The sequence below is a fragment of the Melanostigma gelatinosum genome, assembly GCF_949748355.1.
Source record: "Melanostigma gelatinosum genome assembly, chromosome: 14".
Lineage (NCBI taxonomy): Eukaryota > Metazoa > Chordata > Actinopteri > Perciformes > Zoarcidae > Melanostigma > Melanostigma gelatinosum.
The window spans coordinates 9,672,543-9,687,245 of NC_136647.1; the positions used below are offsets into that span (position 1 = coordinate 9,672,543).

General features: G+C 39.6%; 1 protein-coding gene across 1 annotated transcript in view; it reads left to right on the forward strand.

Moving 5' to 3' along the window:
• LOC306787889 (neurexin-2-like) overlaps positions 1 to 12,530 on the forward strand; it is a gene marked incomplete at its 5' end in the record, with an annotated part of 88,810 nt that extends 76,280 nt beyond the window's left edge. Inside the window, 5 exons of the mRNA XM_079283199.1 lie at positions 2,032 to 2,203; positions 5,086 to 5,175; positions 6,881 to 7,209; positions 8,586 to 8,670; positions 10,331 to 12,530. Of these exons, the coding sequence (XP_079139325.1) occupies positions 2,032 to 2,203; positions 5,086 to 5,175; positions 6,881 to 7,209; positions 8,586 to 8,670; positions 10,331 to 11,133 (1,479 nt within the window). The 3' untranslated portion in view covers positions 11,134 to 12,530. The remainder of the gene's footprint in view (positions 1 to 2,031; positions 2,204 to 5,085; positions 5,176 to 6,880; positions 7,210 to 8,585; positions 8,671 to 10,330) is intronic.
• Between the last annotated feature and the right edge of the window lie 2,173 nt (positions 12,531 to 14,703).

Sequence of the window (14,703 nt, forward strand, 5' to 3'; positions counted from 1 at the left end):
TGTGTGATTTTGATTATCCAGCTGTACTTCACGTGCCATACATTAGTCACACATTGCCTTCTCCTGGGTTCATGGCAGCTTTCAAGTGATTACAGAAGACAGAGAGAGAATCCAAAGAGCCATCGACCTGTTCCTGACCTTCAATACGACGGCTGTTTGGAGATAGAGCTCCGTTATGTGAAATAAGTTGATTTCTCAAGCTTAACATGATGTTATTAATGGCACCTTCAAGGTCTATGAGCACAGCCCACACTTCTGTCTTCAACACCAACTGTGTCGGAATAATTATATCAAATTCAAAAGGTTTCTAGAAGTATTTTACATATGAGAGCAAAGCTCTGAGGCAGCTTTTACATCCCACAATAGCAGCCATCATCAAGTTAAGAAAATTCTGTCTACATATTTCAATTTCTGGTCTTTCAGTCAATAATACAATATTTAAAGTATGAGAAGAAAGCCAACAATCGCTTAAAGCAATAGTCCTAGTACCCTGACATACTCATAGCAGGTTAGAGTTCCAGGTTGTGAGGGAATTCAAATATCTTTGCGTGTTAATTGACTCTAACCTCTCCTTCAAGTCACATGTTAAAAAAACAACAACTATAAAAGGGTCCAGTTCAATTTAGCAAATTTCCGATTCATCAGAAATCACAATGTCTCCAGAGGCTTCACAGATCTCTCTGTTTCTACATTCTATGATTCTCACTCAACTGTTTAGCTAGCTGGTCACAGGCCAAAGTACACTGAAACTACTCAAATCACTAGATATAAAATCAAAGCACTTCCATCGCTGCCTATATATACAGATATATATATATATATATTGCTCTGATTTGTAACACCTTGTCCAGGGACTACTGATGTTTCTTTTACCATGTGTGTTTATTCATTTACTTTGTCCCTTTCCCTCTCAAATAAACCGAACTAAACTTAAAAATGTGCTGTGGAAGTCGGTTCTGACCAGGGAATCCAAATATGACTGTGGGAGATATTTGTGTTTATAAAGCGAGTGAATATTGTGTAAACCGTGTGCCATGCAGGACCAGCAGTGTGCAGGATTTCATTCCAATAAAACACGATACCAGCCAATTCCACTGTTTGCTTCCTCTCGTCTCTCTGCCTGAAGGTGTGATATAGTGCAACCAGCTGCCGAAGGAGAGGTTAAAATAAAAACCTGCAGACTCTTGGCCCTTGATGCTACACAGCTGAATGAATGAGGGTAGCTACACAGCCTGAAGGTCACTTATTATTAGCATTGTGTAACAGTAATGCAGTTTTAACTATGTGCACAATATGATATTGTGCATTTGAGACATACCGTACGGGCACTCCATCACCACAATCAATTACAATGTGATATGTCAACCTTTACTGTTGCACCTAACCTTCAGACTGAGAAAATGTGTTCCGTGTCCGACTGTAATGATGAGCCTCCTCCCACTTTGTAGGATTTTTTATATTATTTGTATTTCCATCTTAGTTACAAAGGTTATTGCAGTCCAACGGTTTATAGTCAGCAGAGTTAAAGTGCAATGTGCTATGTGTACTCCTGCCGATGTATTTGCTGTTTCTCACAATGTCTCCACACATTAGCACTTTGACCTTGTGTTGTATTTAGAGAGACTGCAAGGCAGCGAAAGTACAAAGGCCAGAGAAGCACAGCGACCCCACACAGTTTGTTTCCAATGTTTCGTATTAGTGTCACCCAAAGGGTGAGAAGCATCTTTGATCTTTGAGGGAGGTTGGCAGGAGCAGGGAGAGGCTGACAGGGAGTTGGTCAACCAACAGGGAAGCAGAAGGATTCTGCCAAGAGTGATCCACAGCTGCCTGCTGAGGGAGAACGATGCTGAACCCTAAAGAAAGAATTAAACAGACTGTCCATGTCGCCAGAGATGGGCTTTTGCCACTTAAACAAGGTGTCTGGCTCGACAACCCATTGAGTAGAGAGACACTTTGTAGTGTGCACATTTTCAGTTAAAATGATGTGAAATATTTGTTAAACATGTCACATTCCTTTTTTTTTACCTGCAGGATCAAGGAAAAATTGGTGTCATCTTCAACGTGGGCACAGATGACATCGCCATCGATGAGCCTGCTGTCATGGTAAATGACGGCAAGTACCACGTAGTGCGCTTCACACGCAGCGGTGGCAATGCCACTCTCCAGGTGGACAACCATCCAGTCATTGAGCGCTATCCACCAGGTAATGGACCTATGGGACAGACTATGTGGTTATATGAGACAGAGAGAGATGGCATGGAGCATTTGCATTAGTGAGAGAGGATTGCATGTCTGCCTATGAAACGTAAATCCTTAAATGAGCACTTGTGAAATCTACTGTTTGCCACAGAAAATACTGTGTATATATATATATATATATATATATATATTGGCAATTTACCCATCGCTCTATAAGCTATCTATGAAGTTGCCACAGCTATTATTAGACATGCTATGTTGCACAAACAACACAATTAATACATTTGTCTCAAGCTGCCCAGTTAAGTATATCTAGCAATGAAGGAATTTCATCAGCCACTCTCCTTCTGGCAGCCAGTTGGGCCGACAGGTGGGAAAACATGCAGTTGATGAGAAAAATACAGAGTACGGCCCAAGCGGCATCTATTTACAACAGATGTAATACTTAGGTGGTTCAAATTCGATATAAGTCTAAAATAATATTCATATATTTGTTGTTAATCCACCAACCACTGGTCCAGGCCTAAAGAGACAGTTTTATATATAAATATGTTGCTATTCACTCAGCTGATAAATTCTTGTTGACAATAACAATTCTGTCTTGAAAGTGCTTGAATCTACATCCATCTGGTGAACTCTATCAAGGGGATCTCTCTATGATGTCTGTTTCACATGAACAGACTGATGGATTTGGCTGCATTTATACTGTTTTCTTATCGGGCTCAGCTCTACAATGACCAAGTCATATTAGTGTTATATATTTCAGTGTTGTGTTATGTTTGATGCGCAGGTAACTGTCCGATTCTATTACTTAAAATGCCATGCACACACATAAATGCATTCATAAAAAGGAGGCTAAAAGTGTTATCTTGGTATATATTTCAGGTGTCATCGTGTCCTCCGCAACAAAATTATCAATTCCATATTTGGAAATTATATTGATGCATTTTATTCTGGCCTACAGCTGTTGGAAAACTCAAATAAATTCAATGCATGGCATCTAATATGCATCCTACGTTGACTAGATCCGCAGAAGCTCAAAGGCAAACATACAAAATGATGACAAGCAGGAGATGCATCCTGCGCACACAGATTCCCACTGTCCAAAAGGTTTAAAGCTCACCCACCATTGTCCACTCATACAGCATATACACATAGACCAAAACAAACCACATACAAAATGTTATTGTGACCGGCTGTGCTTTAACCTGCTCTGAACCAATCAACCAATTCATCTTATTTAGAACAGGTGCACCAGCTGGCATAGCGGGAGGAAACCAAGTCCCCTCTCTGCCTCCAGCTGGTGCTCAAAGCACAGACGCACATGTCACAGTTGAACATGAATCAACAATTGTGTATTGGTGCTGGCCATGCGTGTGGTCTATTGATTCCATGTCAAGCTCCCACTCAGCAATCAGTGGTTTATGAAAGATTTCTAATGGGAAATGAATGACGCACATAGCAGCAATCATAAACACAGGTACTTGTGCTGTAAAGGGAGTGTCACAAAAGTAAAAGGACACATAACTGGTTTATGATCTGCACATTGTTTTAACATTTATGTAAGGCAAAAACATAGGGGACACTGCTTTCAGCTCTCTAAAGGCTCAATAAATGCGTCACTTCTTTAAAACCTTCACTACATTGAAGCTTACAGTAAAAACATGACACTTTAATCGTCACGTACTCTGCCTGCTTTTCCATGTTGCACTGTAATCCGAATCCATTCATTGTCCAACAACATGGTTGACTCCAGTTATTTATTTATTTATTCTTCATACATTTGCATTCATATGTGGGCTGTAAGATAACCAGTTTTTTTTTTATAAACTCTATATAGGACAAGGCATAATAATAATAATCTGACAATATACACAAAAAATACAGTAATAAAAAACAGCTAATGCATAGTAATACATAAGCAATCATTCAGGAATAGTGTCAACAAGAATTTACCAGTGAAGTCAGAACCTTGTGGCTGATGAATGACAGAACCTCTTCAGTGCTAGACCAGTACAAGATTGAATGAAAAGTATTCAAGGGACTAATATTAACTGGGCAATTCATCGTGTTAACGTTTGTATCAAACAGTATATTTCCTGCAGTAGTTTCCATTCGATGAATTGCTCTTCTGTGTTTGCATGTGTTAAATAGAGAGCTGAAGTCTTGTGTCATTAGCCCGGATTCCACAATGTAGTTTTGCATGAAAAAAAAAAGCAATATCTTTCCAAATACTGAAATAAGGTATTGGTGTTAAAGCTGAATGTGTATCCACTCCTGGATTAGTCTAGAAGTCTTGTATGAAGACTATCTTTGTTTAACATTCAACAGCTACAACTCCCATGACATAGACCTGCTGTCAATATCTCATGGGAACTGCAGTAAAAACACATTTTATATCACGTCGTATATTATAAAATATATTGTGGAACAGAAGTGGGGTAAGACTTTGGCCCTCTATAATGACTATATATATATAAATATAATATCTGTTTCTGCTGTAACTGTATCACTGTCTAAATGCAATAACTGTTTCCTGTCTTTGTTGATTTTCTTAATGCTTTGTTTACCTGAATTAACCTCTTTTTTTACAGTACATAAAATAAGTTTATATTTGACTGTAACTGGTATTTACTTAAGATTTGTTTAAAAAACAGCTAAATAACTCTAACTAGTGTAGCACATTGTAAATAGCCTAAACGTTACTCTAATTAGTATTAACGCTGTGACTCATAATAACTAGATAACACTCAGTGAAGCACAAGTTTGGTTTAACTCACATCTGGGTTAAATTGATAACTTGTTAAACCTGCTAATGTTTCTAACCATGTGATCTTTCAGCTTGCAGACTTTAACCTTCAATCTGTCTCTCCAAATTCTTTGAAGGACACTATGATAATGAGCGACTGGCTATTGCCAGACAAAGAATCCCATACAGACTTGGTCGGGTAGTTGACGAGTGGCTACTCGATAAAGGTAAAAATTAATTGATGAATTAATTAATCCTTGAAACAACTACTAAATAGCCTTTCCCCTTGAGGAGGTGCAGTGCCAGAAGACAAGGTTGACAAGGATCAAGTTACCCACTTGTATACATCCGTTTTAATTTGACTTTCTATTGGCTGTGAATTTTGATGAGCACAATATAGCTTCAAGTGAAAATAAGTGTCAAAGCAAAGGGGTATATCATGCTTGCCTTTTATTCTTTGTCATCCTTACACCTTGTGGAAAAGCTGCACCTTAACAAAGATTTTAAACCAATAACTAAAAACACATAACCCTTGTCTAACCCTCTATCGTCCCTCTTAACCACTGTGTGTAATTAGATCCTGTGTGTAACTATTCTGCATAAATATCATTTAAATGCTGTGCAACATTTACATTTACACCAGTAAAACTAACATGTGACATAAGATGACTCATTACTCCTAAACTGAATATTTTAAAACATAACTCCTAGATATGATCACATTTATTTCCCCTTTCTTGTTCCCTGCAACCTTGTATTGCCTTACCTACGTCGTATTACAACGACCACGTCAGCGTGCCAAGTTGAATTTTTTATTTTTTTTTGCTGCAATAAAACAGACCTGACGGGCTGTTAAAGTAGATCACTGTTTGCAGCCAATAACTTTGCTCATAAGTATTCTTCAGAGATAGGCCCATTACTGCAGTCCTCTGATGTAACACTGCTTATCAGTGAGGCTGCTGACAATGATGCTGTTAGAGATATCATTGCCCCTTTCAGGAAGGTGAAGCCATTGGACAAGGGGGCGCCCGATGGCTGATTAAGTCAGTGAAGGGAGGGGTGTTCAGCTTTTATTGTCATTGAGTCTGAAGTATAGTAAGACAGACATTTTGATAATTTGCCCATCTCTTCAAAAAGCAGCCATTAGATTTGCATCCCTGCACCATCTGTTCTGGAGTTAAGAGATAAATAAATATCCTCGAAAAACATCTGCTCTTTTTTCCCTACTGATGAATGAAGAAACCCTCTCGGGTCAGTCTCTGTTTTGTCTTAAATGAATGTGTTTATTTCAGTACTGGTACCAGGAAACAGCTTGCTAAGCCCCCTCCCTACTAGCTTAGTTATACCCAAGCTTCCATGAGAACAAGGTTATAAAGAGAGGCGTCTTCTTAGCTATCTTGTCTCTCTTAAGGAAACCAAAATCCAGTCAGAACGAGTTCCCAACAAGCATATCTGAAGAAATTTAGTCACCCCAAGGTCTGATTCATTCTTCTCTTCTTTACGACTAGATAGTCTGAACCTTCTTTAATGTCAAAGATTGCAATGCCCCTTTGGAGTTATTCAACAGATGAATTAACAGTGATTCAACAATTTTCCATATACATTTCAGTAATTTTCTACCACACCTACTGACAGTTTGCGAACTAGACTCATGATTCTAAATGACTCTGTCCTATCAAAACACTTAAATAGACACCTAAATACATAACCCTGGTTGTAACCTGCATGTGTAAAGTTTAAAACCACAAAGCTGCTAACTAACCCCCTTTTAAAGTTAACATCTAACTAAGTTTTAAATAAATGACTAAGTATCAGTGTTGTAATGAGCAAACCCACCTGGTTCACGTTATGTTCGTGTGCTCTCCTGTATAACTCCGCTGTTCTTTCCCTTTTTCCACCTCTTTCTTTCTCTATGACTCTGTCTGGTTTTAGGGAGACAGTTGACCATCTTTAACAGCCAGGCAGCTATTAAAATTGGTGGTCACGATAAGGGTCGGCCCTTCCAGGGTCAGATTTCAGGGCTCTACTACAACGGTCTCCAGGTGCTCAAACTGGCAGCGGAAAATGATGCCAGCGTACAGGTGGAGGGGAACCTGCGTCTTGTCGGGGACTCGCTCTCTGTGTTGACCACCGACACTACGTCCGCCACCCCGATGGCGGTGTCCGATATGTCTACCACAATCATGGAAACCACCACCACCATGGCTACCACCACCACCCGTAGGCAGCGATCACCCAGCTTGAGGGAGAGCATATCAAAGGTCAGAGGGAGTATAAAGGAAGGCTAATTCATTGACAGTTTGAAGTTAATTGGTTTATAACTTGGATGAGGGTTGTTGTCACCACTTTTCAATGAGGTAAACAGGATTTTAATTCAATTCAATGTTTCAATAACAGAAAGCACTATAGCAATGGTTAATGGTTTTCAAATGAAGTCGGTTTCTTTGTGTTGTTTTTCAAAAAACTGCCATTGTTGCACATTTTTAAATATACATTTTTAAGAACTTACATTGATGTTCTGTTTTTCTATAGTATTGAAAATGTACTTTGGAAAAGGGACCTTTAATTCCTTCTTTAAAATTGAAAATGGTTAATTGAAAGTAAAATATCAAATATCCTTAAATTGGTCTCTTTTTCTGATTTTAAAGTTATTAAGACTTGAGCAGCGGTTAGATATTCTCTTTTTTTAATCATGATAGATAGAAGTTGCTGGTAAAGCTTGAAATATGAGCACACCACAGAGGAGTCCCAATCAGTTATTACCTATAGATATGCATATGGGCATCACTGGAAACTCAAAAGGTTCTGATACAATGATAACATTCATATTTGTAATTCAAATCAGATTTACCTAATTGTCAAATGCATTGCACAAATGTAAAATGGCATAAGTGATAATTATTAGAATAAAATGTCACATAAATCCATGAAATAATTGTGTGCATGTCATCTTACAGCAGGTTTGGTCCTACATATCTGATCTTGCATAATGTGTTATTTATTTCCAAGTGTGCTAGAATAACAATAACATTCATGCTTCTATATATTTTCGAACTAGCACAGCTATGCAAATAAGGCTTTTTATTGAATACATTTGAATTTGACTGCATCCAGAGTGGTGAACACTACCAACCAGCATTTCAAATGACTTGATTTAATCCCAATGCTGCAAACCTGCCAAATTGGAAGGATTTCAGCAGTTGTATTTGGAGTCCTGAGGTTTCAAAGAAAAGTCTCTTTTCCGCTCCTATAAAAAGAAATACAGATTGCATTTTTCATTCCATTATCTCTTGTCCAGCTTCCCTCAAATTGCCTTCTCTGTATTTTCAATATATCTAAGTAATCCATTTGTGAACCATATGTTTCTCGCTCGGCTCAGGTATTCTGAGTCCACTGTGCACCCTAAAATGCAATTTAGACATGTTTACTGATTTAGCAAATACAAATTTGTTCTTTCAAAATGATTATAAAGAGTTTTTCAAAGACCAAACGGTATGAATTCAATGAAAACATGCACAACATTTAGCCTACTGAGAATATCCTCTCGCAAAAAGAAGAACTCAGCACAAATCTAGATGATGGGAATGTTGAATGTGTATTTGTTAAAAACAACACAATTTCTCAATTTTCCTTTCAGCCGCAGAACTCTGATGATATTTTGGTAGCATCGGCCGAGTGTCCGAGTGATGACGAGGACCTTGAAGAGTGTGAACCAGGAACAGGTGGGTCAGCCATGGCAAAAAAAGATGGGAGTACAGCTTTCATCCACCGGGATTGTAGACAAAACACACTGACCTCAAGCAGCCATAGTTATTTTCAATTCTCCCTTTTCTGTTTCATGTACGCTGTCATTTATTCAGTGGTTTTGTCAAACAGCTGTCATCATTTGGATAATTGTAACATATTCCAGGGGACTCAGTAGAGTGCAGATATGTGTCAGGTGTGTCTCCAAAAAAAACTTTGTCCACAACATGGTTTCCGCCCATCCGCATCTGCATTGCTCATTGCTCAGACAGGCGTGTACCCACCGCACGTGATCCCCACGAAGGGACATGTCTGACAGTGTGACGTCACTTCGGCTGTGCGGACACTCTTCACCCTCGCAGATGAGTCGAGCATAAATCAAGCTTACGGGCTCATGCGCAAAAATCTTCCAGGTAAAGAGTAGTGAGTTAGCAGTCAATCAATATCAGTGTGAAACAGTAAATAAAATAAGTTGTCAATACAAAAAAAAAAGTGTGAATCACTGCAACCACGAGAGGTCCTGGAGCATACCGTCATAAAGGAGAACAAAAATATTAGGCTGATGGGTGCAGCAGTATAAAAGATTATCCGTGGACGGACAGACACAGATATGCACACGTATGCTCGCACACATACAATTGAATACATGATCTCCTGGCTGAGATAACTAGCATCAGCTCATCCTGTATATTAGCTTTTAAGGCATGTCTGTAACCCACCAAGTTGGATGGAAGAAAATCTTCATGAAGTGTGCTGCGGTCATTAGGAGTGGAACACAGCAGACAGTAGATCAGGCTTGTGACACGAACAAGCTGAGGAACTTATAGGCAGGAGTCTGCCTTATTATGGGTGCCTCAATTATTAATATGACCTTATCAGAATTGTTTGTTGTTGACTGGCCCTGCTAAATGTGACTCAAATAATGATGCAAGAGAACCAAGTGGCCCTATTACCTCGGAGTCAGATCAAAGGCAAATGTCTAAGTATTGTGTACACAGGAAAATAAATATATATATATATATATAGCTCAGGATATCAGGGGTTTATTTGGTGAGGAATCTAGCTCCAAATAGTGATTGATAAACAGGACACACTGTTTGCTTTCAGTAAGCCACAATATTACACGTCTGATTCCTGCATAAAATAACCTGTCTGTGATTTCTCTTGTCACCCCTTAACCCCTGCCTACAGAATTCATTTGCTGTTCTTTTGCTTGTTAATTGCTCTGTTTATAATATTCTCTTCATTCAGCTGCCGCCTTTCATGGGTCATCTTGTATGTTTGTGTCTACATGTGAGCTCTTTAATGTTCTTGCTGTATTGTCTTGTTTTTTCACAATATTACACATTCTCAATCGAGAACTGCATACGTCGTTCAAGAATGGTGGTTTTAATTAGTTTTTCTCTTCATGTGCCAAATGTTGTAAATAATCTAAATTATAGAAGTCGGCGTAATATGTGTGATCACTATGAATAATATCACTGATATGCCAGCTAATATTTGTTTAATTCCTCAGTAATATTCTACATAATGATCAGATTTTGACTCTTTTTTTAATGAGCGCAACTTTGCTGCCGGAGTTAAAATGTCAATGCTGTTCTAATTTAGGATCCCCTACCTTTTCTGTTTCCTTTCTAGGAGGTGAATTAGTGTTGCCTATTATAACAGTGGATTCCCTTGAGCCCCCATCCATCGCCACCCGTTACCCTGTCATCCCTCCTCCCCCAACCCTCCTATCCCCACTTGAAACCACCAAAGAGTCCTTGATACTCCCTCCTCACCCTTCCTGCCCCCCGGACCAGGAGGACTGTGGTGACCCTGTGGAGGTCTCGGCCTTTGGCTCTGGGGAAATGACGGAATCAGATGACGAAGACTTTTACAATAACAAATTCCCAATGGTCACTGACAGGACAGTCCTTCCTCCACCTCCCACTGCTGGTGAGGGTGGAGCCCAGAAACCCCGTCCCATACCTCCTTATGTTCCCACCACCAACCCAGACCAGCTCCACATCCCCGCAGGCAAAATGAACACCCGTGACCAGGTGCTTCTGCCTCCTGCTCCTCCTTCCTCCCGAAACACACCAGGACTAACTTACCCCCCCAATTTTCCCCATGTGCCCACAGCCAACCCCACAGCCTCTGATGAAAAGAGCCAACCCGGTGCCGTGGAGGTGATCAGGGAGTCCAGTAGCACCACGGGGATGGTGGTTGGTATTGTGGCTGCTGCTGCTCTCTGCATTCTTATCCTCCTCTATGCCATGTACAAGTACCGCAACCGGGACGAGGGCTCCTACCAGACAGACCAGAGCCACAATTTTGCCAACAATTCCACTGTGGAGGGCAACGGAGCAGTGGTCAAAGACAAAAGCACAGCAACGGCCTCTGTGGCTAAGGCAATCACAAAGGGCAAAAAGAACAAAGACAAAGAATATTACGTCTGAGAAGGGATAATGACAGAAGTGTGGACTGAGACAAGAGGATGAGAGAGGATGCTTTCGTTTCGCTCCCCGATTTTGTTGGGTCGACCATCAGAGAAATTTCACAGGCCACAAGAAACAACTGCACAAAGCAATGCTTGCTTTCGACAATTGCATTTTTTTCTCAAAAGTCAAGGTTGCCCAGCTCCTATTAGTGAAAAAAAATCCTCATATACAAGACATGATCTGACTAATTATCTGGGTCACAATGTGCACTCAGTCTGCATTCACCAATTCTTTGTTCGTGTGTCATTTGTATGTCTTCAACGAGCGAGGCAGAGGCATACCCACTTTGGCTTTGTATATAGCATGGTACAGTGAAGGGCGTGCTGAGAACATCCGGACAGATTTGCCTAAATGTTTTCTTTGTACTTCTTTGTAATACTCTATCTCAAGTCTCAATGTCCCCATTATGGTATATGAAGCAGAACAGGCCAGTTATTGAAATGTTATGGTAGCTGAGCAGAGAGCACCGCAGTAAGTCTGACTACACTCGAAATAAAAGCCCTTATATTTGGATAAGACATCATTTCTACAGCCTCCATGTTAGGTTATGTAGTTTTTAAAACTCCCCAGTGACTCTTCCTCTGTCCACAAGAGATGGTATTATGTTGCTCGTGCAGTATCATAAAGGAAGCATGATATTTAGCTCTCCGGGAGAAAAAGACAGCATTCTAAAGGGCATATTGAATCACTTAATGTACTCCGGGCAGTGAACCTTATCGTATGATGGATCATAAACATTATTTATGTGCGATATCACAGTCAGTTTTCCCTGCCAGTATTCCAAGTAGGGACAATTGTGAACAAGTCAGTCTACACCAGTGAAGGTATTTCTCTGTAAACATTGCTTGTAAATGTACATATAGAGGTTAGCAGATTGAAAAAGCATTGTGTACACAGGGGGGCAGGTGTGAAGAAAATTAACGTGTGAGATGCCCCCCCCCCCCCCCCCCCCCCAAACACAAACACACACACACGCACGATAGTGCAATGACATCAAAATTGCCGCCCGAACTTCACAAGACTTTGGGGGGAAACCTCGCTTTGAGGTTTATCTTGTTGGAGCAACCTCCCTCACCAGAGGCTGGATCACTCTTGATCTCCTCCGTTCTCAAAACTGTTATGGGATCATTTAAGAAGCACACAGAAAATGTAAACATATCTTTGAGACATAGATATACCTTGTAAAGCAGCCAAACATGTATTGTTTTTTTCTATCAGTTACTAAAAGACTATTCTATGAGATGAATAATTGAAGGTTTGTGAATCGTATTGATATTTCTCTGATATTTGATGTATCTTGTTACCACTCCTCTTGACACGTTACATTTTTAGATTGCCTTTTACTTAAATCCAGACAAAAAGCACACTTTCCTCAGATAGCCGCAAATACCTTTTTGTTTTTGCATTATTTACGGTTCAGATTATGCAGAGAAAACACAAGGATGGAAAAAAACAAATGGTTTTGTTTTTGTTGCATTGTGCATTTTTTTATGTGCTGAATCTGTTACTCAATGGATCTGATAATATAAAGCCATTTTCTCTGTTGAATTATGTCTACATTTACTTCTTCATGCTCTGTGATTTCCTGTTATTTTTTATGAAAGTGCCATTCAACATGAGCTGCTCAGCGTTCAGAAAATATTCCATTCCTCACTCATTGCTATTGTATAGTGTTCATGTGAAATGGATCTTATTAATATATGTACAGAACGTGGATAAAGATGAAAATACACTTGATTATATACTTTGTACACACCTGTGTTGTGTGTTGCTTTTTTTTAGATTCACAAAGAAAATGCACTTTATTTGCCCTTCATTATTGAACACAGACAAAAATGAATTGAAAGGTGAAGGGGGTGAAGAGTGACTGACATGAATTCGGATTTCAGGTACAGTTGTGGTATAAATAACAGTACACGGCCACCATTTTCTAAAATTAACGTGATGTACTTATCTGTCTACTAGTGATTAAGCTTTTGGAGTTGTGAATCTATTAGGATAAAATAAACACAATGAATTATAAATGAAGCAATTGTATAGGGTCACACTTTGCTGACAAGACAAGTTAACACGTTTAACATGAAAAAAGTGCATTTTTCATTACATTGCAGGTCATGATGTGTTTTAAAAATGTGTCTTACACTTCAGTTTCATCATTATCTACTCTCTCTCTCTCATCCTCCCTCGGGCGCTGCGTAGTTCTGGTGTGTTAGTGATGCCTGAATGTCCAGTATTTATTATAAAATAAAATGTTTAATTGTTATCGCTGCACCTTACACCTGTTGCTGTCTAGATTAGGTCTCCAATTAAAAGATAATATTTCACTGAGGCTGATTTGGACACATGAAGCTTGAAATACCCTAAATATTAAGCCATTTCAATCCTGGTGAGGGCCACTAATGATTCACAGCAAAGTGTGATAGGGTCAGGTCAAGGCCTTTGTTGAAAGTGACATCGTTTGAGTACATTTTTAACAGTGGTGTATAGTTACTTGTAGGAAAAAGATGTGCTGGTCTGCCAGACAAAGAGAAAAAAACTCTAAATGTCGGGCGGTGATGGAGCCAGTTTTGTGGGAGCTTGACCTATTAGGGGACTCGAAAGTCAGCATATATCGGCCTCTGTTGCATTGATTTCATTCATTCTTTCTTTTCCATCGGTCTCTGCAGTTTCCTAAAATGCAATCCTAAAAAACTCCTTTTATATGTCGAGCAAGTCTAGATATTGTAACTACCATATTGAACATTGTTAGTCACAGAGTGACATACCATACCATAATGACGTTTACAGCATTTTGTCTGTATCACATGAATCAGTTTTTCATAATTGCTTTTTGTCCAGTAAATATTAAACTATAATATGCATATGTATGCTTTCCAGCATAAATTGTGTTATATGCATGCGCAAATCAAGGCACAATATCTAATTATCCAAAGGTATTACCGTAATTCCATTAGCCCTGTCCTCTGGATTGCTTTGTGTCCCTACTGGTTATTTCCAGTAAAAAAAAAAAGATCAGCATTCTGCTTAACATCCTCAACCATCTCTTGGATATAAATGAAAATCTGTATGCTTGTCAGCAGTAACATGTTTTGTGTTGTTTGACTACCCCCTGCTGAGAACTCAAGGAACTGTAAGATGGAGAAAAAGGTTAACTCAGAGGTCCACATCACTAAACACCAGAGTGATGTGATGTATAGGCTCTATTTGCGCCCACTAAAGCAGCCATCATTTATTCTGTGGGAGCAGATGAGGTTTGTCACTAAAGACAGGAATTTAGAGGGATTGTATTTCAAGCCAGCAGGGTCAGCTGTCCCATTTGCCTTTTTTGGACTGAGACTGATGGGGAACAATCCTGTGGGCTAAGTGAGGTGCGGTGTCAGTGCAGGTCTAGTCTGATCTGTGCTGACATTGGGTATCAAGGGGAGTGGTTGCAGGACACGATAAGCCACTACAGAGCATTGCTGAGATGTCACAAGCCTAATTCAACAAAACAGCTGTGACAAGAGAAGCCCAGATGACAACCGGTAT